Genomic DNA, 25,444 nt, shown 5'->3' with positions numbered 1-25,444 from the left:
GCATTCCTTAACTTCTCCAGGATGAACACTGTCGAGGGCACTTTACTCATCAGCCAGCCTCCTTACTGGGCAGAGGGCTCAGCAACCAGTGCCTGCAATTATACAGGAGCTCACTTCTCGGCCGACCTCTCGAATTAGTGGGCAGCCCTTTAACGTGGCTCACCTGGCTGTGTCCCAGGTCAAAAGAAAATCCCTGCAAAGTTCGCTGCCTCCCTTGGTAAACATGCCTTACTTTGAAGTAACGGCTTCCTTCCACTCCAGCCAGGCCAGCTGACTGGAAGGCGTCGACCGACTCGATTCCTTTAAGCGCGCCTGGAACTGAATCCGGTAGAAAAAAAGCGCGAAGGTTAGAATAGGCGGAGATGCCGCCCGCTATCTCGGGGAGGGCAAGTCGGCAGTAATCGCCGGGTAAAGAGGACTTCGAACTCCAAAGATCAACTTCCTGACTTTTTTTCCTTCTGGGCGGCCCAGTCGGGTCCTCAACTAGGTGCGGAAAGTTGCGCGGGGAACTCGCGGAGTGGAAGAGCATCTCCGGGCGCCCTCCAAACTGGCTTTTAAATGGGACATAATCTTATGCAGAATTGACTCGGGAGGCCGGTGTGTGGTGTAGTTGGTTCACACAGTGTGGTGGGATGGAGGGTTTGTTGTCCCTGTGTGTTGGGGGGGGAGAGAGCACAGGGGGAGGCTCAGCTAATCTCAATGTACGCATGTTGTACTTTGACAATAAAGGTTTATTATTATTATTATTATTATTATTATTATTATTATTATTATTATTATTATTATTATTATTTATTATTATTATTATTATTATTATTATTATTATTATTATTATTATTATTATTATTATTATTATTATTATTATTATTATTATTATTATTATTATTATTTCTTCTTCGGGGCTGCTTTCAGATTGACTGCCCGAAACGCGTGGAAAATCTGCTTTGCGCTGATGATCGTTCCTCCCGCGGACTCGCAGCTTGAAAGAAATGGCCCCGGGGCGCTCCTCTTTGGCGGGGCCGGGGCGCCCTCTCTTACGTCACCTCTGGCTTCGGGCGGCTTGCTTCAGCCAGCAGGGCGCGAGGTGGGGTCGGCCTTGTACGGCAACCCGCGCCCGGTGTCTTCTCCCTTGCTTCCCTTCCCAAACGGCCGGGCCAGCCATGCCGGTTACCTGCGGCCCTCGGAGCCTGGCGGGCGCGTTGCTCTTCTCCGCCCTGCTGGCCGCGGCGGGAGCGGAGGGCGGCTGTGCTGAGCTGGGACGCTGCTGCGCGGGCAGGAGCCTGGAGTGCGCGAGCGCCGGTTGGCGACCCGACGGATCCTACGGGCTCTGCTACTGCGACCAGGCTTGCCTTTCCACCCTGGACTGCTGCAGCGACTACCGGCACTTCTGCCCAGGTGGGTCCCCGCGCGGCCCGGCTCGGGTGGGCAGGGAGCCGGCCAGGTGAGCGGGCCTGGAGGGAGAAAGGCTGGCGCCCGCCTGCTTTAAAAGCTCTTTCGTCTCCACGGCTTCTTCTCCTCTCCCGCGCTCGGGTAGCAGCTGCTGTGCTTTGTAGGCTCCACTCCAGCGCCCTGGCGAGTGGCCTGGCAGCTCTGCGAGTTTTCCCAGTTCTGACGATTCCCAGAAAGTGAACTTTTTTTTTTTTTTGCAATGTTGGAACCTCACAGTCGCCATACAAAGGGAGCAGCCGGGTGAAGATTGGGGGCGACTGAAGTAGACAACAGCTTATGCTTAGAGATCCAGTTTCTTTTGTCATGCAGTGCCCACTGGTTCCTTGGTTAAAAATGGGAGATTTTCAGTTGTGCCTTCCAAGAGTGTTTAATACCCAACCGTGACCACGGAGGACCAGTTGTAAGTCACTTTTTTCAGTAGCATTGTAACTTTGAACGGTCAGGAAACAAATGGTTGTAAGCCGAGGACTACCTGTACATTGCCAAAAAGCTTCAGGGGCTAATCTAGGCAGTTGCCAGAAGCTAACATTTATTCGAAGGCAGTACAGAGACATTCAAGCTTTTACTGGAATTTTACTCCACAGGTCTTCACATTTGATGGCCACATTAGAATGCATTTAGCTTTAGAGCAATCTTGGCTTGGCAGCAACTGTGACAAGAAAGGTCATAAAATGGGACAAAACTCACTTAATAACTGTCTTGCTAAGCAGTGGAAATTTTGGGCTCAGTTGTGATCATAAGTCAAATACTATCTGTATATATTTCTTTTGCCTTCCTTTACTCTATACAATATTTTATTTTTTCCATTGATATTAATGTCTCTAGCTGCAAAGCATTTGTCGCATTTTCTGGTGCCCTCCAGAAAAGTTTTGCAACTCCCATTATCCCCAGCCCAGAGGGAAATGCTTAGCCTGAAAATAATTATTGAAGCTGCTCTTTAGGACAGCCTTCCAATCCGGTGCCTTGAAGATGATCACTTGACTATGAGCCAGCAGTGTGCAGCAGCAGCCCCAAAAGCTAATACAATCCTGGGTTGTATAAACAGAGGCATAGAATCAAGATCACGCAAAGTATTAGTACCGCTTTATAAAACCCTAGTAAGACCACACCTGGAATACTGCAGCCAATTTTGGTCACCATATCACAAAAAAGAGGTTGAGAATTTGGAAAAAATTCAGAGAAGAGCACTAAGATGATCAAAGGCCTGGAGACTAAAACATATGAAGAACGGCTGCGGGACTTGGGTTTGGCTAGTCTAAAAAAAAGAAGAAATAGGGAAGACATGATAGCAGTATTCCAGTATTTGAGGGGCTGCCACAAGGAAGAGGGGGTCATGTTATTCACCAGATCACCAGAGAGAAGGACGAGAAACAATGGTTGGAAACTGATCAAAGAGAAACAACCTGCAATTAAGGAGAAACTTCCTGACAGTGAGGACAATTAACCAGTGGAATAGCTTGCCTCCAGAAATTGTGGGCGCTCCATCACTGGAGATTTTTAAGAAGAGACCACTAGACAATCACTTGTCTGAGATAGTATGTTCTCCTGCTTGAGCAGGGGGCTAGACTAGAAGACCTCCAAGGTCCCTTCCAGAATTCTATTCTATTCTATTCTATTCTATTCTATTCTATTCTATTCTATTCTATTCTATTCTATTCTATTCTATTCTATTCTATTCTATTCTATTCTATTCTATTCTATTCTATTCTATTTCTACTGGGATTTCTGGAAGTCATAGGCCTGCTCTGTGTGGATAGTACTACAGTTGGGAAGGCCATGAGGGCTGAAATCTTGGTTTAAGCTATAAAAACAAAGAAGCCTCAGGCTATGCTTAATGCAGAATCCAGCTGTGTAATTCACCTACTGTAATTGTAGTCTCCTTCATCACAAGTTCATGAAACATTTTGTGATATAAATGATTTCTGTACCTACAGACCTATAAATGAGTTAATTTCTATGGTTCTTCCTCCCCAAACTGGTTATTACAACCATTGAAAGTCTATTTTGGATAACCAATCAAGGGTTGATTTAAGTATGTACTGTATTGTATCCTCTAATACTGCCATCTTCTGGTGTTCTGTTGGTACAGCACAATCTTTGGAGTACAATAAGATCAGTGATTTGCAATAGTGTCGAATATCAGTGACCTCTGTGTTTCTTGCAAAGGTCAGTGGAATGTTTGTTTGCAAAGTACTCTATGATCTTTATATTTGATTTCTCTCTCTCTGCAATTCTCTAAGCGAACTCATTTAAATTCCATGTCATCTTGCTTTGCTAAAGATCGAAGTGATTTAGCCCAGTTTTCGCAATTGTCTCTACTTAGGTTTGCAACTTATAGACTTCTCAGCTAGCACTGCCAAATGCTTTACTTTGGGTTCAGCAGGAAAACTCAGAAGTTACTTCCTTTCTAAAACACTGTATACAGTACATGCAAACACAGCCATGGCTTATGTACTGCAAGTTTTAATGACAGCCACAGTTGGCTGCTTTATCAGAACTAATGAAATGGAGTATAAGATGTCAGTGAAGGAGCAAGGAGATTGAAATTCTGATTTATCCCCACCACAGAAGCTAGCTGATGACTTTGGTCCAGTCACTCCCTCTCTGCTGTAATCAGTATCAGGGCTGTGAAACAAGCTAGCTGAGAAACAAAACCCTGTTGGCATCATGTACTGATACGCTTTGTTGAATTAAGTGACCACAAAACAGGATGACCTTGCAGCTAAGGTAGATACGCACTAAGAACAACTCTGTCAGCCTCACAAAAATTGTTCTTGTGGGGAAGATTGGAGGAAGGGTTGTGTGTGAAGCCTTGAGCTCCTGCATGAAAGGTGGGACAATTTTTTAAAACAAACAAACCCTGGTTTACAAATCTCAGTGACTGGATTTGTGCCATGCACTAACTAAAACCCCTTTGTGTCTTAGAGGGTTTCAAGAAGCTAATCAATTTTTGAACCTTAAAGTTGAAAATACAAAATAAAAAATCTTGCAGCTTGTTAGATAGCATTGGGCCCATTATTATGTTTCAGCTTCTCCTATTCACATGATTGTTTTGGGGATAAAATTGGAGGAAAACCTGTGATGCACTGCTCTGAACTCAGAAAAGATGGGATAGAAATGTAATAAACATGTAGGTGAACATGGATTATAGTGCAGCTGGGAAATCACATTTATGAATATTCCCCCGTAAAAGAAACTCTTTAGTTAGAAAATCAGCATAACGGAGACATTTAGAAAGTCGTCTTAACATCTGGAGGTTTTGTTTGCAGTTAAGTCTATCAGCCTCAATATGTAAACTAAGCCTTGGTTCTAAAATACTATCTAAATAATAGGCAGCCCTTCATCTATGGCCATAGTTGTAACCAGAATTACTGTTGCAACGCAAGGTGGTGGTTAAATGAGTTGCACCCAGTTTTATGACCTTTTTTGTCATTGTGGTTAAACAAACTGCAGTCATTAAATGGATCATGCATTTGTTAAGCAAATCTGGCTTCCCCTATTGACTTTGCTTGTCAGAAGCTGGCTGGGAAGGTTGCAAATGACAATCACATGTCCTGGGACACTGCAAAAATTGTAAATATACGCCGGTTGCCAAGTGCCCAAATTTGATCATGTGACTGTGGGGATGCTGCGATGGTCATGAGTGCAAGGACCGATTGTAAATCACTTTTTTCAGTGCCGTTGCAACTTTGAACCATCGCTAAATGGTTAGAACTCGAGGACAGCCTATAAACCAGACATGCTCAGATCTGAATTCTCCTTCTGGGATGTTCAGCTGATACCGCCCAGGATGGATCACAGCTTTTTAGAAGTAACTTCTTATTCTTTCTGCAGAGGCCTCCTGCCTGGTTTCTGACTGGAGTGAATGGAGCGGATGTGCTGAACGCTGCAAGGCAACCTACCGCCTCCGGAGGAGACATGTGATCCAGAAGCCCAGAAATGGTGGAGAAGCCTGCCCTCCTCTTGAAGAGAAGGCTGGCTGTTTGGAGTATTGGACTCAGCAAGGAACATTGTGCAAGGACTCCATTCGTAAGTGGGGGAAGACAGTTCAAATCCTCATTTAAGTATATTTAAGAGGGCAACAACAGTGGAAATCTTTTTTTGGAATATTTATTATGGCCATTATTTTTATATTGCATAGTACTAAATGTCAGTTTTGATTCTGCTAAGCGCAGAGACTGTTTCAAATAACAGCTGGATATTACGTGGCCCAACTCTGGGAAGGAATAAAGAAGCGGGCATAGGCAACTTTGGGGGCCTTACATGACATGGACAGTGTTATAGTCCCCATTCTATAATTACTTTAATTGGAACTTATCTTCCATGATGTTATTGCAAGACTTTCCCGGGAGCATAAAAAAGCAATATTAAATATAATTTTGTTCTCACTTTATCCTTTAGTTTCCAGCAAAGGGCAACTGCCTTTGGGGTTAGCCCTGCAAGAATCAACCTGCTACCTCTGGGCTAAATATCATAATTATTGTGAAAGGCCCCTATGACCAGGTAGAAAGAACCTCCAGGTAGATGGATCCTTTCCTACCAAGCTTAGAAACAATTCAGGCAGAATCTAATCAAGAGTCACTGGTGAAGGCAAAGTTGCTGCTCTGCTCTAAATATCTTAAAGGTTATTCACGCAAGAGTGAGCAGACCTCTGCTGAAACCAAGAATAGGAGCTGTTAAGTAGTGGAATGATTTATCTAGAGCAGCCCTGGTTTCTCCCCATTGGCCATTTTCAAGGAGGTTAAATGATTACCTGCTAGAGATGATTCATTGCATTCTGGTGTGGACTAGATGATTAATGGAACATTCCAACTCATACATATTTTTATGATCTGTTCTAGCATTTTACAAGGTATGCTGAAAAATTCATGTTATATTGGCATGAATTAATTAACCAAAGTAGGAATGGTATTGTATCCTTATGCCTATTTGGTTGTAATCATAATAAATCATCATTTCCACCTGCATCTGAACTTCATGCTATTTATTTTATCACTTCCACTTCTTCGATGAACCAAGGAACAGGCTGGACTTTAGAGTTTCTCAATTTTTGTGGTGTTCATTGAGATCCATTAAACTCTAAAGGATAAACCAGTTTAACAGCTCCACAATTATTGTGGCGGGAGAAGGTATATTGCCTGTCTGATTTCTTCAGATAATGATTTATGATAATAAGGATATGGATCCGTACTCTATTTTGAAACTTTGGTCCAAAATCAACATCAAGAGTATTTTCTGCAAGATATGTTGGGCCAATGGCATATGCTCAGGACAGAATGCCTCTTCAAATATTAATGGTGACATCACACCTTTGTCTTTGCAGCTCAAGGCTGTTGGGAATTATAGTTCCACAACACATGGAGGAGCACACGTTCCTCATCACAGGCATATGGAAATACTTGTATAATGATAGCTATGAAACCTTGAATTAGCTTCTAAAGTATCAATGAATACTGAGATTCCCTAGGAAACCAGTCAGAAAATGGTTAGGCGATTGTACCTCTGTATCAGCAGAATTCATGACATGACACTCTAGCTCAGGAAGAAGAGCAAATGGGTCCCTTACTGAAAAATTTGTACAAGTGAAAGCTGGTCCAAATAGGTACGGCTATATGAAACAATAAAAAATGCTTTTTTCCTGGTCTGTGTTAAGAAGGTTAAATTAGTTAAGATGAACTATTTTTTCCTTAAAAAAACAAAAACACGGTTGAGACCCAAATAAAATTTATGGACTGGTGAACAGTTCCAATGGATTGTATTTCTACCGAACTATGGTGGATTATTAAAATAACTTCCTTCTAGAATGATAATAAGTAGGCCTGTTCCAAAAAGAAAGAAAAGGGATGAAGATTTCCCGATTCTACAGTTGATGAATAATTATTTGTGATCAGGAACTGTGGGAGAAAATTTATCTTTGGTTTCCCACTTGCAAACAAAAACAAGGCATTAAAAACTCCATCCCAGTCTTGGTTATTCTGCTGATGTGAGTGAGTTTTAGGGCACAGTTTTCACTGACTGTGGTTGTTGTGGTTTTTATTCCTCCCCTTCATGTAATCAGTACCAGCATTAATAACCACTGGAGGCTATGGGAAGGCAAGGAGAAAGCGTGCTGTGCTCAGCGGGAGACAAAGAGTTGGGTAAGTTCTATATTTCAGCACTGAAAATCTATTACCAGTCCTATTGTTTGGCCTCCTTTAGTCTCATTGAACTGCATGGTGAATGATAGTACTGTAGCTAACAATCTCAATACTGAGAGACTTTATAGTCTTAAGTGCATGTTCCTAACCCTAAATCCAGCCCAGCAAATCTTGTCTTCTCAGTCCCCTCTCTTCTACTAACAGGTATTCCTTGATTTACAATTTACAGTTGCTTAGCAACTAATCCAAGTTACAATGGGCTACTTACAACATGAATTTGAAGTTCCAATAACTGCTGTTCCCTCCCCCCTCCCGTCCTGTAATCACAATCTGGTTGCTTGGCAACTGGCCCTCATTTATGACTGTTTGCAGCATCCTGTAATCATCTGATCATGATTTATGATCTTTTTGCCAGAAACCAGTTTACTTTTTGTTTCTGGCAAAAACCACTCATGGAGGACAATGGATTTGCTAAATGACTGCTGTGTTCACTTAACAACTACCGCAAAAAAGTCATAAAATCATGCACGTTCATATGGCAAACTGCTTAATGACCAGTATGGCATAATTTTCAGTCATTATTAAAATTTAAATGAAAGAGCAGTGCAGTGGCCTAGAGATGAAGATGTTTACCTCCCACTCGGAAGGTTGAGAGTTCAATCCTAGGCAGCGGCAGATGTTTCTCTATCAGGGTGCAAAAAGTAAATATCTGCTACAAACTCTATGTAGGTGTCAGTAAATCCTCAGCTCCATTCAGTTGCCCTGACTCCACCCTGAAACAAAGGAATTATAGGGACGCGGTGGCTCAGTGGGTTAGGCCGCTGAGCTTGTCGATCAGAAGGTCGGCAGTTTGGCGGGTTGAATCCCAAGTGCCGCATAACAGAGTGAGCGCCTGTTATTCGTCCCAGCTTCTGCCAACCTAGCAGTTCGAAAGCACGTAAAAATGCAAGTAGAAAAATAGGGACCACTACGGTGGGAAGGTAACAGCGTTCCGTGCACCTTTGGTGTCTAGTCATGCCGGCCACATGACCACGGAGATGTCCTCGGACAAGCACTGGCTCTTCGGCTTTGAAACAGAGATGAGCACCGGCCCCTAGAGTTGGAAACTACTAGCACGCATGTGCGGGGGAACCTTTACCTTTACTTTAATGAAAAATAAAATAAAATTAACCTAGCCCTGCTTACTATATAGGTATGTTACTGGAAAAGGTGAAAATGGTTGTAGATCCCTGGCAACTGGAAAGAAGACTTTAAATATAGGATCCACCAGTAAGAATCCCTTTATCATCTAGTACAGGGCTCAGCAACCTGAAACAGTGAAAGAGCCACTCGGAACCGGTTCCCTCACAAAAGGAAAAACTGGGAGCCGCAAAAAATGTGTGCGCATGTGCGTACATGCGCGCATGCGCTGAACAGGGTTTGACTGAAGAGTGGAGCCAAGGTGAGATATGCACCTACCCTGCATATTTGAATTGATTGGTTGAACTTTTTTAGTCCCACTTTTTTTTTTTTGGACTGCACATGGCAGAGGACTGGGAGCCGCAGGAGATGGCTGAAAGAGCCGCATGCGGCTCCGGAGCCGCGGGTTGCAGACCTGTGATCTAGTACATGACATTGATACAGGAAGCAGAGCTGGAAGTAAAGTGGTCCTTAGTTTTTATCTTTGCAGGGTAAAAGTGAATGAGAAGGATTACATGGCACATGCACACAGAAGAAAAAGTGTTGGGGAAAGTATGCAAAACTCGGTAGTCTATATTTTTTATGTGCATAGTTTTTCTTCAAACATTTTTCTTCAACATTTAGAAGCAACTTTACTAGTTGTGTGAATTAGGTCAAAGATTGCAACCCATTATACATTTTTCTTGTGCTGAATTTCATTGAATGTAGTGAGATTTACTGCGGAACAAAAGTCTTGGGGATCAAATTCAAGACTTCTTTAGTCTTTCATTTTTTTTTCTCACAAGGGCAATCAGTTGCTACTAGGAAGTAGTAGGGAATTTCTCCTATTATGTTCATCAATAACTGGAATAGCATAATAGCATTTTTATTTTTTTTTTGAGCTTGAGCTTCGGACGGCCCCGGACCTCCGGTCCTTTCGCCGCGACCTCAAAACTTTTCTCTTCCATCAGGCTGACCTGGATTGATGATGGGTTTTTAAATATGTTTTTTTCTCACAAGGGCAATCAGTTGCTACTAGGAAGTAGTAGGGAATTTCTCCTATTATGTTCATCAATAACTGGAATAGCATAATAGCATTTTTATTTTTTTTTTGAGCTTGAGCTTCGGACGGCCCCGGACCTCCGGTCCTTTCGCCGCGACCTCAAAACTTTTCTCTTCCATCAGGCTGACCTGGATTGATGATGGGTTTTTAAATATGTTTTAATTTTTAACTGTAGTTAATTTATTTTGGGGCTGTTATTTAATTCTTTTTTAATTTTTGTATTGTTGTTTTTTATTGTTGTAAGCTGCCCTGAGTCCTTCGGGAGATAGGGCGGCATATAAGTCCCAAAAATAAATAAATAAATAAATAAAACTAAATATGTCCTGGTTTCCCGGTGACCACATGAACATGTCATGCAGTTTTCTTGACAACCCTAAAAATCTGCTCTGCCAATATCTTCTTTAGGGATATATTTTTCCAGTTCCCAGCCTACTCTTCAACCTTACAATTCCCTGGTTTTATCTCCTCCAAGGGTTTATATCCTAATCTTGCTTAACTCCTGAGCCCAGACAAGGTTGGCTGGATGAGATGAAGAGGCATTCTGGCTTCCACATTGCCCCTTCTTTGATCTCTTCTATGACAGGTATTGTGTTGAGTTCCAGCTCATGGCCATCACAAAAGGCTGCCTGAATGGGAACAGTTCCTACACTCATTGGATGAAGTATCTCAGTGAAGGACACACAGTGTGTGTGGAATGTCAACATCCAGCCCTAGATCAGAAGAGTCTACACTGCTCTGGGGATGGGAGCGGAGCCAAGAAGTAAGAATCAATTATGTTTTTTGCTTAGTGGGGAAATGTGTACTGGATCATTTTAAGTTCATGTCACTGCAAGAAAAAAAATACTGAGAATGAAAGACTGAGAATGAAAAGTCTTGGGTAACTGTTAGAGAGATTGTTGTTGCACATATCCCATGGCTCTGTGCTGGAGCTTTGAAGCTGCTATCACAGAAAAAGTATTAAATTTGTTTAGTCTACCCATGCTATAATATAGGCTTGTTCATACATGCAAAAGCAAAACCTGTTTAACCTACATTGGATGGCAGATTCCTTGGTCTTGATACCAATGAAGCAATGTATCTGTGTTGATGTGAGAGGACTCTGTAGATGCGATGAACAACTCATGTCATTAGGTGTTGCTGCAGCAGCAGCTGCCAGGGCATCTGTTGCAGAGGTCAACATTTGTTGAGAAAGAACCATGCAATCCAAGCTTCACTCTTTTTAGACATGCTTTACACATGTAAAAAACAAATGAGGCTTTGATTGTGGCCACCATTTTAATTCTTTTTAATCTCCCCACCTCCATTGATATCCAATATAGCAGCTATTAATAACATGTTCTTGTGAATTGGGCTTGCCACAAGAAGACAGCAAGGGAGCCAGAAGACAGCAAAGGTCAACTGGGATGGCAGAGTGCAGGGTGATGAGGGTGACCATGGATGAGGCTGTTGTGGCTGTAGCTTCCTAGGGCATGGCAAGGCACCCCCAGAGCTGCACGGTTCTGGGCAGAGGCAGAAGGGAAATAGGTGAGTGGGGGAAGTTGGAGGCAGCCCCTTATCTTACTAAGGCTCAAGCTGAGAGAGACCAAGACCAGTACTTATTTAGCAAAGTGCACTTCTCAGTGAACAATTGGGACAGTCAGGATTGCAGCCATGCAACATCTCACTTTAAGTCTTCATCCCTTAATGACATAAATTACTAGCAGTACAGTGGACCCCTTGTCTCCTGGAGAACACTATTGCTAAGTTCTCATCTATAGTAGTCTATAACGTACAACAATCAACTGCCTAATTCCCTCTTGACTTTCACTGCTAATGAACTCAAACTGCCTTGTTTCAGGACTTGAAATAAATTTTGCTTTATACATAAAATATGTTTATTAGAAGCAATAGATGTAGTGTTTAGTGCAAAACTATTTTTTAAAGCCCATCAGGTATAATTTATTTATGGTATTAAGAAGATTAAGTATTTTCTGCATGCCCTCCACTGTTTTCAGCATACAGCTGCAAAATTATTTCGATAGAGCACAATAGCAGCAAGCATTATAACTGTCAGCTGAAGCTATAAAATATAGTAAAAATGCAAATCAAACTTAAAGCCTGATATAATTTTGTTCTGCCCAGAAAACCAGAAATAAATGTATGAGATAAAGTGAAACTGAAAACGGAGAAGTTCAAGCTGTTAAGAGAAGGTCTCAAACTTCCATAAATGCATGATTATCATATTTCATTTGTTCCATCTGGGGATGTCTTCAAGCATGAGTGAATCTTGCCTCTTAATTATCATAAAGAGTACTTTTGTTAAGCTGAGATTTTGGCCACTCCAACTGGGAATTCTGGGAATTGTAGTCTTACACATCTGAAGAGGACCAAGTTAGGGAAATCTGTTGCATGAATTTTGATAAAACAAATTAAGCAACTAATTAGAAAAATTGAAAATGGGCAGGAATGAAGGGACAGCTATGCTTGTATCTCTCTGTTACTTTTGGAAGCAGAAATTATTTTAATAACATGTACCAATCAAAATTTTCAAGCATGTTTTATATTTCTTATTGGTTTGTACTGTCTTTCCTCCACGGTGTTTGAAATATTTAGGTAAACCTGCTGGTACTTTTTTTGTGTATACAGATTGGGACTTTGTGCCAGCTCTTTCTTGATGAACTAAAGTCTCATCCATACAGCTTCCTTTCTCTGGCTTGAAGATGAAACATACTGTTTACTGAGGATATGTCCTTACAATGGACTCTCCATCTTGATGCCAGGCCTCAGCTGAGGCAGGCGGAAGGTGATCTGGCATGAAAGTGTTGTTTTACATGGAAGTGAAGACAATCTAGGTTGCATGGAGAGGGGGGGAGGGGTCAATGAAGTGCTGGCCTTCAATTGGCCCACTGTAGGACTATCCTCTCCCATCTGGCCTCTGAGCCACTCGTCCCAGGACTGTGGTGACAACAGTTTTCCTTCTCCTTTACCTTTTTTTTCCTTTGGTGATTTTGTCAGAGAAATATTAATGTTGTGGAAGATCAAATGGGGGTCTCTCAAAGCTCACGATTCTTACCAGTAAGCTCTGGTGCCTTAACAGATACCATGCAGCCACCATTCCCTTCCACCATGCTAACCGTAGCCTCCCTTGCCTTCACTGATCCATTCTTTTCCCTGGTGGTCTGCCCACCACTAAGCACTTGGACCAGCCATGGATCCTTCTTATGCCTTTCTGTAGATTCCTGCTCATTATAAGTACAACTCCAGAACTAGAAATCTTACATAGTAGAATGGATGGGGAGGGGTAGTGGGAAAGAAAGACCAAACACTGGTTGTAATTGCTGGACCCTCTACTAGCCTTTAGAAAGGTAAGTGCCTAAAATTTTAAAACAAAACTTAGAACAAGTCGGCTTCTGTTTCTTCTTCTGCTCTTGTCTTTTTACAGTTTGCGATTCTTTGTGGCAGCAACCCTATTGGCCTAAATGATGATCTGAAAATGAACTTTGATCATTTAAGAGTTCATGTGAGAAGCAGTCTTTCAAATTAAACACCTGACTATTTTTAATTAAGGTGAAGTTCTCCCACCACGGTCAATTTCTAATCATCTGAACAACTTTGAAAGAGAAACCTTAAATTTCTGAATTACTTCATTCCGTTTAATGGCTTTATGTTCTTTGTTATTTGTACTTTGGTTTGTAACTAGAATCTCTGAAGACTGTGGACCAATATCTCCTAGTCTAGGTGTCTTCCAGATGTGTGTGAACTTCAACTCCCAGAAATATCAGTAACAGCTGTGCAGGTTGGGAATTCTAGGAATTGAAGATCACCAATATCTCAAATGTGCAGTGATTGAGGAAAATTGGAATATCCCCTTTCTCCTCACTCTTCCTTTCTTCCTTGAATTCAAAGTCTTTATACCAGGAATGTGCTATTTTTTCAGATTGAAGGTCATAGGCCTCTAATTACTCTATTGGGCACCATGTTCCAGATGAGTCAGGACAAAATAAATAAATGTGATTTAATTACGTTTAGACTGGATGTACATATAAATATGAATCTGAGGACAGTTTTTGGAGAGTCTAAAGACCACACATAAGGTCACTCAGATGCAGACATAGAAGCACAGATTATGCATCCTTCAATTATTCCCATAATTTTTTATTGTCCTTTTTCTATGAGGCAAACAAACATTCAAAGATCATTTTTTTTTGCTGTTTGGATACTGTTCCTCTTTTGTTCCCTAAAAACAAACAAACAAGAAAGAAAGTGTTTTATTGTTGAACCACCAGTCTCCAAGAATATGGTTTCTCAGTTATGAAGGTGGCTTCATGGCTTCAGGATGTCAACTAATTCAATTCACACGCGAGCATAGCTGCAGTATTTTGTTGAATCAGCTGAGCCATGTCTGGAATGTCTCGTGAGGTCTTATTTGGTGCAACTGGAACCATCTGTCAATATTCCTTTCCTCCTTGTTTCTTCCTGAAATAGACTTTGAGACATTGATCAAAACTACTGGGGGATATGGTGACATGGAGATCTGTCTGCCATGATCACTTGAAAAGATAGAACAGTTGAGAAAAATCTTTAGAATGGAGGGCAAGAGGAGAAGATCATTCTGAAGATCATTCATCTATTCAAAGAATTCTGTGAAAGGATAGAATGGCTGTGAGACTTCCTCTTCCTTTTTAATAGCAAACTTAGGTGATGAATGGGAATAGGACTGGAGCCAAAAAACATTTTGGAGAAATCCATGGTTTGCAGAAATAAATACCCTTTCAGTGTAGTAGCACCACATAGATGCTTCACATTTTTAGTGTCTTGGACAAATTGACTCTAAGTCCATTTTGTACCTTATCAATTTATTCAGTACATATGTGCTTAATAAATAGATTCTAAAAGCTGCAATCAATTTGTACACTATCCATCTTTGGGTGTTCAACTGGTACTTAAAAAGGCAGCCTTTAAAAAAGATGAAGTAAAATTTAGAGTGTTTTTTTTAATGAAAAACTACTGGAAGGCTCAGGCCTGATTAAGCACTACTGACATTTACAAAAAGCATGTGTTGGAAACTGTTAGAAAAGCCAGTGCCTTGTGCTTGCAAGGATTAGCTGTTCCTTAGGATTTGCAGGAAGATATGGCAGTTATGGAATGCAGGTTTGCAACAGTGCATGTAGCTGGGGAAAGAAGGAAGGAAGGAAATGCTTGTCTAAGAATAACCTGCCATCATCTCTATTCAGATTTGCAACAGATTGAAAGCCATCCTGCACATACTACCTTGTTAAAGTAGGGTCAAAGAAAAATTAGTTTTGCATCCAACATTTCTTCATCGCATATTTCTGCCATTGGGTCTCAAACGTTTCTGTGTTGCTAGGAATATAAAGGATCTGATTCAGAATCCTTAACTCAAGAAAGGGCAGTCATGTACACAAATGTTTCTCAACCTTGGCAACTTTAAGATGGGTGGACTTCAACTCCCAGAATTCCCCAGCCAGCACAGTTGAAGTCTACCCATCTTAAAGTTGCCAAGGTTGCGAAACATTGATGTACACTGTTGCATATAAAACAATAAAGTTGCTTTATATCAAGTCATATCAAGCCTACTACTTTCTGCTCTTGTTGGCAGTTGCTCCCTGGTATTCATGCCCCCTTTATCTTTCTATGCTTGGAGATATGGAAATACCACTTCATGGCATGCCTTGTTTTGCTTTACAGGAACCAGCTACTGTACTGGCAAGCTGTGGGGAATCCAAGATGTAGAGGAACTTGGAAGAGGGTTCGCCAGCGGGATACTTGCACCTGTCCTTCGGTTCACAGCTTCTTGTTCATCTGACTTCCATATAATGCCACCAACATTGTTTTCCGCGCTACTGTAGTCCTCATTTACAGAAATTCAGGGAATAAGATGCAACCTGCTGCATGGACTTTTCAACCTTCTGCCAATGTCTGAAGCCCTACCTCTCATCCCTATATTTTATATTCCAAAGTATATTGAATAGCAGAGTTTAAAGAGGAAGCACTGCAAAGGAGGCCCAGGATTGTAAGGCTTTGATCTGAAGGCAGATTCGGTTGAATACAGATGGATAACCTTGTCAGTGCTCAATTTGGATCAACCTGAAAATGCATGAAGCAGTTGCCTCTGAAAATTAAAATATTTCAAGATGAGGTAGTGTTCACATATTGCTCTCCAAGTTCTCTTTCTGAGTTTATCGCTTCTTGCATTTCGACAAAGCTTATCTGCCTAAGACAGCTGCAGTGAAGCTGGAGACAGTCAAAAAGGAGCAAAAGTGATCCAATCTTTCTGCTCTGTGTCCATCCTTTTTTAGTTTCCTAAATCTTAAATCAAAGCCTGAACTTAGGGAATTTTGGTAACATTTCTCATAATTAGTACAGGACGGTTTCCATATGTGCAGACATAAAGCACTGATATGATACTGATCACAGAACTCAGCTTTGCAAGAATCTCCTTGCCTTATATTTCAAAAGCAAGTTTTTAGATTTTATGGCTGCTGCCAAGTTATGCTTGGAACTTTTAATGCCTGCTGAAACATGGAAGTTGTAAACTGTTGGATATAATTTGCAGGCATGTAACATTTGGTTTCATAGACAGTCCTCTTTTATATTTAAATTGCAGTAGCAAAATAAATTTGTACTGTAGTTCCAGTATCCATTTTTTCATACAATTTGCACCAGGCATAATTTCAGGGTTTGTACCTTTATATAGAATGTCATAATTGTTCTGCATGTATTCAACTGAACTGACTATCTGAGTTAATCCTGTATATTGTAAGTCATCTGCTTCATTTGTGAAACTGGAAGTTAATCCTGGTTGGTTTTTCATTCCTTACCATACTGGTTCTCTTTCGTTAAGTTTCTGCCTAAAACAAAAGGCCAAAGAAATATTGGTTCTTGGACAGTAATGTTTGATGGGGCTCCTACAAGGTTAATGGCTGCTTTAGGGAGGCAATTTATATTAGGAAAATTGCATACAAGAATGACTAATCTGCAGATGCACTTCCTCTTCAAAGTTTCTTCCACTGGAAGCCCTATCATGGATATTCTTGTTTAATGGATCTTTGTTTATTGTATTTCTACGCCTCCCTGTGTCTTCCTTTGATTTTGATGAATTAGAAAATAAGATACCTTTTGATTTTTCTGATCAAGGTAGATCTCAAATGTCTCTGGACTAGCTTGACTTTTCACTCATTGACATGCAGGGATGCTCTAGGGCAGGGGCCCCCAACCTATGGTTTATGGCCCCATTCTGGGCCATGGCCTCTTGGCCACCGGGCTGCAGGAATAGCTGGAGAGTTCCCCACTCATGGTAGGGCCTCCGTGCAGGTGCTAGCAGCCCTGTTTTCACATGTGCGGGTGCATTAGCACTGCCACCAGCATCATGCAGTGGCCTGTTTGCACATGCATGTGGGTGCCAGCGGCCCATTTGTGCCAGTGCCAGTGGGCAAGTTGTGCATGCGCGCAGGCAGTAGTGTGCCACTGGGCACACATGGCCTGCTTGCGCATACACGTGTGCTATTGCTGCTGCTCTGCATGTGCCCGTTTGCCTGTGCCATGCTTGCGTACATTGCACTGCTCCTCCCTTTCCTTCCAGGCTGGAAAGGTTGGGGAGCTCTGCTCTAGGGCAGGGATGCGGCAATTAGGCTGCAGATAAATTGGACCATATGTTGAGATCTTTTTGGCTTACAAAGAGGGGCTTAAGGGATGCAATGAGTTCCTCGGTGTCATCACCCATGGCTGCAGTATCTCTCCAAGGGCTCCGGGACAGAGCAACCTCCCTGAAAGAAGTTGATGATTCCTGTTTAAAATTATGACAATATCAGACTGGACAGCTTAAGAAACTTGAAACTTGATTTGTGTGTGTGAGTGAAGTGCTTTATATAGACAACTGCCTATGTTAGTAATATTTGAGTAGGTTTACTCAGTCAAAACATAAACTGGCCAAGGCTCCCAGAATTAAATGATGATAACATTACAGGGTTCTTGTTTGATTGAGGTTTCTTGCCACTTTTCTCCAGTTAAAATGGTTTCCTATATATAATCTGCGGCACCGTACTTATAATGCAGTATGGCAGTCTGACTCTGCCCACCGTCAGGAGTTCGATCCTGACCGGCTTAAGATTGACTCAATCTTCCACCTTTCCGAGATCAATAAAATGAAGGACCCACATTGTTGGGGGGCAATATGCTGACTTTGTAAACCACTTAGAGAGTGCTGTAAAGCATTATGAAGTGGTATATAAGTCTAAATGCTATTGCTAAGTGCTAGTGCTATACTCTAATACTGTGCCTTCCAAATTCAACCAGAATTCAACCAGAGGGACATTGTGCCTGATTATATTGAAAGTGCCTGAGAAGTGTAGGAAACGTAGCAGAGTGGCATGATTTATTCTACAGCATTAATAATTTTTCAGAGTGATTAAAGCTGATTCCATCTGCCAAATAGAAACCAGATACAAATAGATCTAAATGATCAGAATCTTCAATACTGCTTAAAAGTGGAAACCACCATATGTTTCAGTAATTTACTCCCCAATGGAAAATTAGAATCTAAACAGTGATTACTAAAACAATTGAATATAAATGTATACCAATTTTATTTATCTGGTTGAATCTGGTTGGAATTATGGTAACTGACTGGTTCTTGCATATGTCTTCTAAGAGGAGCCATATTTTCAAAGCATTGGCAGATTTGAGAAGCCAGGGTGGACAAGGACAAGAGGTGAAACGAATCTCCAAAGCTTTTGTGTCCTTTGGGTGTAGAAGCTGATAGGTAACCATAGCAACATTAGCAAGATTGTTCCCTTCATTTTAGATTCTATTCAAATTTAATGATTGTAAGTTGGAATAAGTACGTGGTTACTGGAAAAATGCACAATAAACTTCACATTCCAATCCATCCTCCCTTGATTACAATCAGAACCTAAGGTTTGTTAAGGCTCTGAGGGGAAAATGCCCCAGAGATTGCAAAGAAGGGCCATCATTCTCAGAAGTCAGTCTTTCTGTTCTCCATTCCAGAGATTTTAAGTAGCCACAATTTCCAGTTTGACCAGATGGGCAGTATAAAAACACTAGATCCAACGTAGCCCTATTGTAAGTGGTACTCAGACATTATTTGAGATGAGTCCACATGTGTCATCCAATAAAAATATTGATTGACATCCAATAGATAAAAGCAAGGTATCAAAGATAGCAAACGTTGGGAGGTGCTTTACAACCTGTTCAGGTCCACTTCTGTCATTTGTGCCAATGAGATTGTGAAATAGCCACTTGGATAATACCTAATAAAAATCTCAAGTCTATCGTGAGATCTAAATATCAGCTGGGGATGCTCAATTCTAGAAATTCCCATTCCATTCCAAAGCAATGCTTGCCCAATGTTTGTACTCCACATTAAGTTAGTGCTATACAAAATAATTGAATAGACAGAGTGGCAAGGTGAACACCTGCTTCTTCTTTTTTCAAAGAAGCCAGATTGGCATGTTTATTAGCCATTAGGTATAATGCATCATAGCCAATAGGTATAACATACTATCAGCCAGTGTTTGGCTATTCAGTGGACCTTCTCCCAAAGTGTCATTAAGGTCAGGTTGAATTTACTCTGAATAAAGGGGACATGTCTTACCATCTTTAGGCTACAGGTCAGGAACTTAGTTCTATTGAAGAGATCTGAACCAGGGAATATTGGGAACATTTTCTCTTTGCAATGTTGAAATCAGAAATTGGAATTGTGTTATGTGCATATATACACATAGCTATGAGGAGGCAATTTATTAAACGATTAGAATCAAGCTGTATTTATATGGGTAGTCTACTGGGAGATGTCCAACTGACCTAAAGGGCATTAAAGTGGAGTAGTTTGATAACATTACTGTGGGATCTGAATAATATCCAGCATCTGAAGAAGTTACCTATTTGGGGTAATGAAACATCAGCAAGAAAACAACCAAGCTCAGAGAGCACCAATAACCCCACAGTTCAACCCTGAGTTATAAATATTCTCTTCTACTAGAACTTTAACCATCTGCTATTGGATAGTCAGGAAATTGAAAGAGCTGTTTGTTGCGATGGAACATATTTTTATGGATATGGAGTGCTTTTATGTGAGACTCTTCTGTTTATTTATATGTGTGTGAAAATGGTTAATGTACAATGAAGCAAACTGGCAATATGAGATTCCAATATAAGTTCTAGCAAACATAAATACAATGCTAATGTTATAATTTATCTTCTGTGTGGACATATTAGGCAAGAGACCAGCAGAGCATAGCCCAGAACCAGGCAATTGCAATATTCTTGCTAAGTATTACCCTACCTGTGAAATTATTGTTTTGTGCTTGAAACAAAAAAATGTATACAACTAGGACTTCAAGCTACACAGCTGTGAAGAAATTTAATGCATAACATTGACGCTGCAGGGGAAAAGATTCACCTCTATCCTAGTTGTCCCTAAATAAACAATTCTTGAAGTTAAGCTCCTGACAAGAAAAGTGTGTGTAGAGTGGCTTGTCTTAAAAGTGCTGCTGATCCTTAAGAACAAGGACAATTCTAGGTCTCTTTACAGTCTATAAACCTTGTAAAGATCATGTACTGCAAAGTTAATTATTTGAAAGGTGAATGTTTTACAGTCCTTTCTATGCAGACAACTTCCTGTCTAGGGGGCAGTTCCTGGTCTGCTTGCTCTGCTGGTCTGCTTGGTGTGATTTCAATGCTTTTCTCATGTGATTATCTCTGGAGTAGGCAGACCTCTCATGTGATAGGAATTGTATCTGTTTATATCTCTTTAACGTGCATGGAGTCTATATTGCAGATGATGTAATCCTGGTTTTATTGGGGTGAAAAAGAGATGCCACAATGCATAACAGAGATACAACTAAACAGGACTATGTCATCCCTTCAAAGCTGCTGCCTATCTGTGGCCCCACCCATGCTTATAGGAGGCTGGTTTGGCTCTACTAAGCCTTTCCAGCAATTTATTAAAATTTGATTGATGGGAGTGAGCTTCCTAGAACTCTGCAGAGAACAAGCAGGATATAAAGGTTTAAAATAAAATGCTCAAGCAAGAGGTGTGCATGCATGTCAAGGTGGGGCAATCTTTGGCATTATCAAATTGACTCTCGAATTCGTTTCTTGGGAAAGAAGTCATTTGCTTTGCAAAATACACAGATATAAGCTCCATAGAGATGGGCGTACACTCCAGAAGGCATTGCAGACTGAATGTGCTACAGAATAATGGAACTACCGAAAATGTGCAGCTCAAAAATGGGTACTGCAGTGAAATCTACTAATGTAGTCCACAAGAGGGCAGCTCTCTTCTTTTAATACTAAGCCCATATAAGGTAAATCCTGTTTTCTTTTATCTTTTTAAAGTCTGGAAATCTTAAATGGAAAGTTAATATTAAAATAAGAGATGGAAAGGCTCTCATGAAGGACAATTTTTTTTATCTATAAATGTCAAGAAGCAACATCCAATCCAACTAATAAATCCTTGCCAGCTTTCCCAGTACTGTATGTTGTAGCTGTGCCTGAAATCAGAATGGCAGGGATAGGGAGGAAGACATAGAGAGATACATTTGAAAGAAAGAAAATTATTATTTTTCCCAATCTATTTCTACCACCACCCCTCACCCTAGTTTTCATATTTCTGGAAATATATACTCTGAAAAAAAGGACTTGGAGCTGTGACAGTAGATATAGAAGGATAAAAATAGTTCCTGTCTCTTTTTCCCCCCAAGTCTTCCCATCTCCAAACTGCAGTAGTTATTCTTTTTTAATGCAGATCAGAATTGCATTATGCACAAAGAAGACTGCTGGCTTTACTTATATAGCTTTCCCCCCCCCCTAAGGAATGTGAGTTTTCCCATGGCAACCGTGTGCCTCTTTTGCTATTGGTTATAATGGAAGAAGAGATGGAGCTGATGGTCCAAATATTTTATCAGATGTGATAGACTTGTTTTCTAGCAGGGGGCTCTAGCTTGATATTTGCTAGAGGCACCATGATGTCTAAATAATTTGGTTTATCTAATTGATACTGAGATGCTCTTTCAATGCAAGCAATCTGTGATAAACACAGCACAACTCAGAACACATTAATCAGATTTTGACAAGCAGGAGGGAAAAAACCCACTCCTACCCAGCTGTTACTGATAATGCAAAGAGAAGGCACTCCAATTCTTGCCAGACTACAGTTTAGCAAGATTGTCTCTTGTCCAAGCATCCTGAAGACATTTAAATGGATGGAAACTAGTCAAGGAGAGAAGCAACCTAGAACTAAGGAGAAACTTCCTGACAGTTAGAACAATTAACCAGTGGAACAACCTGCCTCCAGAGGTGGAGAATGCTCCAACACTGGAGGTTTTTAAGAAGAGACTGGACAGCCATTTGCCTGAAATGGTATAGGGTTTCCTGCCTGAGCAGGGGGTTGGACTAGATGACCTCCAAGATCCCTTCCATCTTCTTCTTCTTCTTCTTCTTCTTCTTCTTCTTCTTCTTCTTCTTCTTCTTCTTCTTCTTCTTCTTCTTCTTCTTCTTCTTCTTCTTCTTCTTCTTCTTTACTATTATTATTATTATTATTATCATTATCATTATCATTATCATTATTATCATTATTATTATTATTATTATTATTATTATTATTATTATTATTATTATTATTATTATTATTATTATTATTATTATTATTATTAACCTAAAGCCAAGGTATCCAAACAAATCTCTTCTCTCTCCCATCCATCCATCCCACTTTTAGGCCTCCCAACTCCAGGTACTCTTGCCAATTTACAAAGAGCAAAACTGCTCACTCCATTGCCAGCAATGGCAAAAAAAGTTGCGATACGTCGTGACACGTCACTGATGTTACGAGTTTGATACCCCTGCTCTAAGGTGTCAGATAAATACTTTCCCCCATCCCTCCCAGCCTAAAAGGGCCTGCCACACACCCTCATCCAGCACTTGGTGAAAGCACCACATTTTTAGTGGTCATCTGAAGGCAGGTGGGATGGGGGAATATAATAATCTCTAGGGGGATTGTGCTCCAGATTATACCATATATATTATATAAGAAATTGTTTTGATTTAGGCAACATGCGAAGACAATAGTTGGGTTCCTCGACATTCTGAACCACAGACTACTCATTTCAGCCTAGTTTAGTAGGTTGTATGAACCCTTTTCTTGTGAGGTTAGGCATGTACATTATTGTCAGGTCTTTTACAGAACACTCAGTTTTAGTTTGAGGAGCTGGTAGCTGGATGACATAGCCCAAAGACAGTCGTAATTACATGCTTCGGCAGGAACCTGCCATCATTGTCTTTACATTCAATTTTAAATGTGGTGGCAGAATTGAAAAACCCCAGAATTAATTAAAGACCATCAAGTCACTAAACTCCATCCAATCAACCACTATTTGGCATCATTAGGCCTCTGCCAAGAATCTCACCCTATGAGATTGTTGCTATTGATTCCAAGAGATCACTGGCCCACCACGACTTGCTTTTCTTTGCTTCCTATCCAATACCCTTAAAAGGGTGGGCCATGGCTGCTTTAAAAATGTCACCTTGAATATCTTTCCCATGTTTAGTGGCAATGTGATAAAGCTCAGTAATTTTGAAGAATTATTTCTAATAGAATGAAACCAATTTTAAAAGTTGAATTTTCCTTACATCCTGCTATTTTTATATAAAATATTATTAAATCTTAAAGTATATTGGATAAGCTTTGCTTTCAGTAAGTGTTACAAGAATACTCTATACTTCTTATTGGAAAGTAATCACTACTTAGCAATCAGCTAAAGCAACTTTTTATTTCAAAAATAAATTTGGCAAAGAATTTAATGCAACATGAAAACAATTTTTTGGAGTACAACTCTATATTCAAGCGTGTATTATATCTGAAATTTGGGCTTTCCTTAACATAATGGTTTTATTGATTCTATTGATTGATTATGTGTCATCAAGTCAGTGTATATTCTTAGCAATCACATAGATCTTCTCCATGATGATCAGTCCCTTGCCTTCCAACGGTGCACCTATCATCACCGTAAACACCCATTTTGATGCTAGTAATCCCCTTCTTCTCTTTCCTTCCACCCTTCCCAGCATTATATCCTTTCCCAGAGAGTTGGGTCTTTTGCATTATGTGTCTGAATTATGATCATTCGAACTTAGTCAAATATCTTTTCCAACACCTTCATGGCTCTGAATACTTTCCTTACTGCTGAGAATGTAATTGATCTTAAAAGGCAGAATTGATCTACCACTTCAATATTTTCATTGTCAATTCTAAAAAGGTTTTATTGCTTGAACAAAAATTGTTGTAATTTTTAATCTAATGTTATCATTTAGATTGCATTACTTGCATTTTAATAATGATTGGTATTTTTTTTAAAAAAAACTTGTAGCATATTCAGTTGCTTAAACTAAATATGAAATACTGAACATTTTAACCTTGTTCTATCATGTTTGTCAAATCCCAAGTGCCACGTAATAGAGTGAGCGCCTATTGCTCATCCCAGCTTCTGCCAACCTAGCAGTTCGAAAGCACATAAAAATGCAAGTAGAAAAATAGGGACCACTACGGTGGGAAGGTAACAGCGTTCCGTGCACCTTTGGCGTCTAGTCATGCTGGCCATATGACCATGGAGAGATCCTCGGACAAGCACTGGCTCTTTGGCTTTGAAATGGAGATGAGCACCGGCCCCTAGAGTCGGAAACGACTAGCACGCATGTGCGGGGGAACTTTTACCTTTACCTTATCATGTTTGTAGAGTGATAGGCCTGGAGGTCTTCTAATCCAATTCCCTGGCCAGTGTGAGACTCCTCATACTATTCTGGACCAATGGCTATCCAGACTTTTCTTGAAGACCTCAGTGATGAAACACCCACAACTTCAGGAGGTTGGCTGCTCCATTGCTTAATAGCTCTCCTTATTCCTCCTTATTTAACATTTGGATCTCTCACTGTTCAGCTTCCAACCATTGGTTATTGTCCTATCTTCAGGTGCTAGGAGAATAATTCTACTTCCTCTTCTCTTATAACATTCCTTCATGTATCAGAAGACTGCTCCTGTGTCTCTTCCTACCCCTGTCTTTAGGGAGTAAATTGAAAGTTTCATGTTTATTTTGTACTTTATTCTTCCTTTTCTTTCCCCTCTTTTTGAATGCCCTTTCTTCTTTTTCTTTTTCCCATTCTCTTTTTCTTAAAAGGAGAAAAAAATAATATTTTGGCATGGATTTGGGATTGCTAAAGTTAAAGATAAGCCTTTCCCTGTCCCATCAGTGCCTTTGCATGGTACTTGTGAGTGTATGAAATTTTGCAGGTGATCATTAACCAAACATTGTCAATTCTATAGCAATGTGGCCAATAACCTTTAATATTCATTAAGTCTGTTCACTGCTATAGCTTATACATCACGGTGCTCATATAATGGCAAGTCTCATAGAATCTTTTCCTGCCAGAACTGAATATTTGCCAAAATGCCCATTAAAAGCTTCTCATCTTGTAAATGGCCCTCTGACAGCTGTTTGCATGACTTGTTGGTTACCCAACCCATTTAGCCTATGTTCAGAAGTATTTCAGAAATGGTAATCATTGGGCATAGTTTTCCACATTACTATGACTATGTTCGGCTACTCATGGCAACGCAAGATGTTGC

General features: G+C 40.5%; 1 protein-coding gene across 1 annotated transcript; it reads left to right on the top strand.

Annotated features, from left to right (window-relative positions):
- The first annotated feature begins 379 nt into the window (after positions 1-379).
- Positions 380-16,653, top strand: LOC308666870 (somatomedin-B and thrombospondin type-1 domain-containing protein-like). Its single transcript, XM_081325859.1, has 6 exons — positions 380-487; positions 913-1,395; positions 5,284-5,478; positions 7,508-7,586; positions 10,391-10,567; positions 15,496-16,653. The coding sequence occupies exons 2-6, from the start codon at positions 990-992 to the stop codon at positions 15,611-15,613; spliced, it is 975 nt and encodes a 324-aa protein (XP_081181985.1). The 5' UTR covers positions 380-487; positions 913-989; the 3' UTR covers positions 15,614-16,653.
- Positions 16,654-25,444: the final 8,791 nt, after the last annotated feature.

This window comes from Vipera berus (genome assembly GCF_964194415.1).
Source record: "Vipera berus genome assembly, chromosome: 3".
NCBI lineage: Eukaryota > Metazoa > Chordata > Lepidosauria > Squamata > Viperidae > Vipera > Vipera berus.
This window is presented reverse-complemented; position numbering and strand designations above follow the sequence as displayed.

Coding starts and splice junctions, on each gene's coding strand:
- LOC308666870 (XM_081325859.1), top strand. CDS start 990: ATGGCCCCGGGGCGCTCCTCTTTGGCGGGGCCGGGGCGCCCTCTCTTA. Junction 1,396..5,283: donor CTACCGGCACTTCTGCCCAG/GTGGGTCCCCGC, acceptor TTCTTTCTGCAG/AGGCCTCCTGCCTGGTTTCT. Junction 10,568..15,495: donor GATGGGAGCGGAGCCAAGAA/GTAAGAATCAAT, acceptor TTTGCTTTACAG/GAACCAGCTACTGTACTGGC.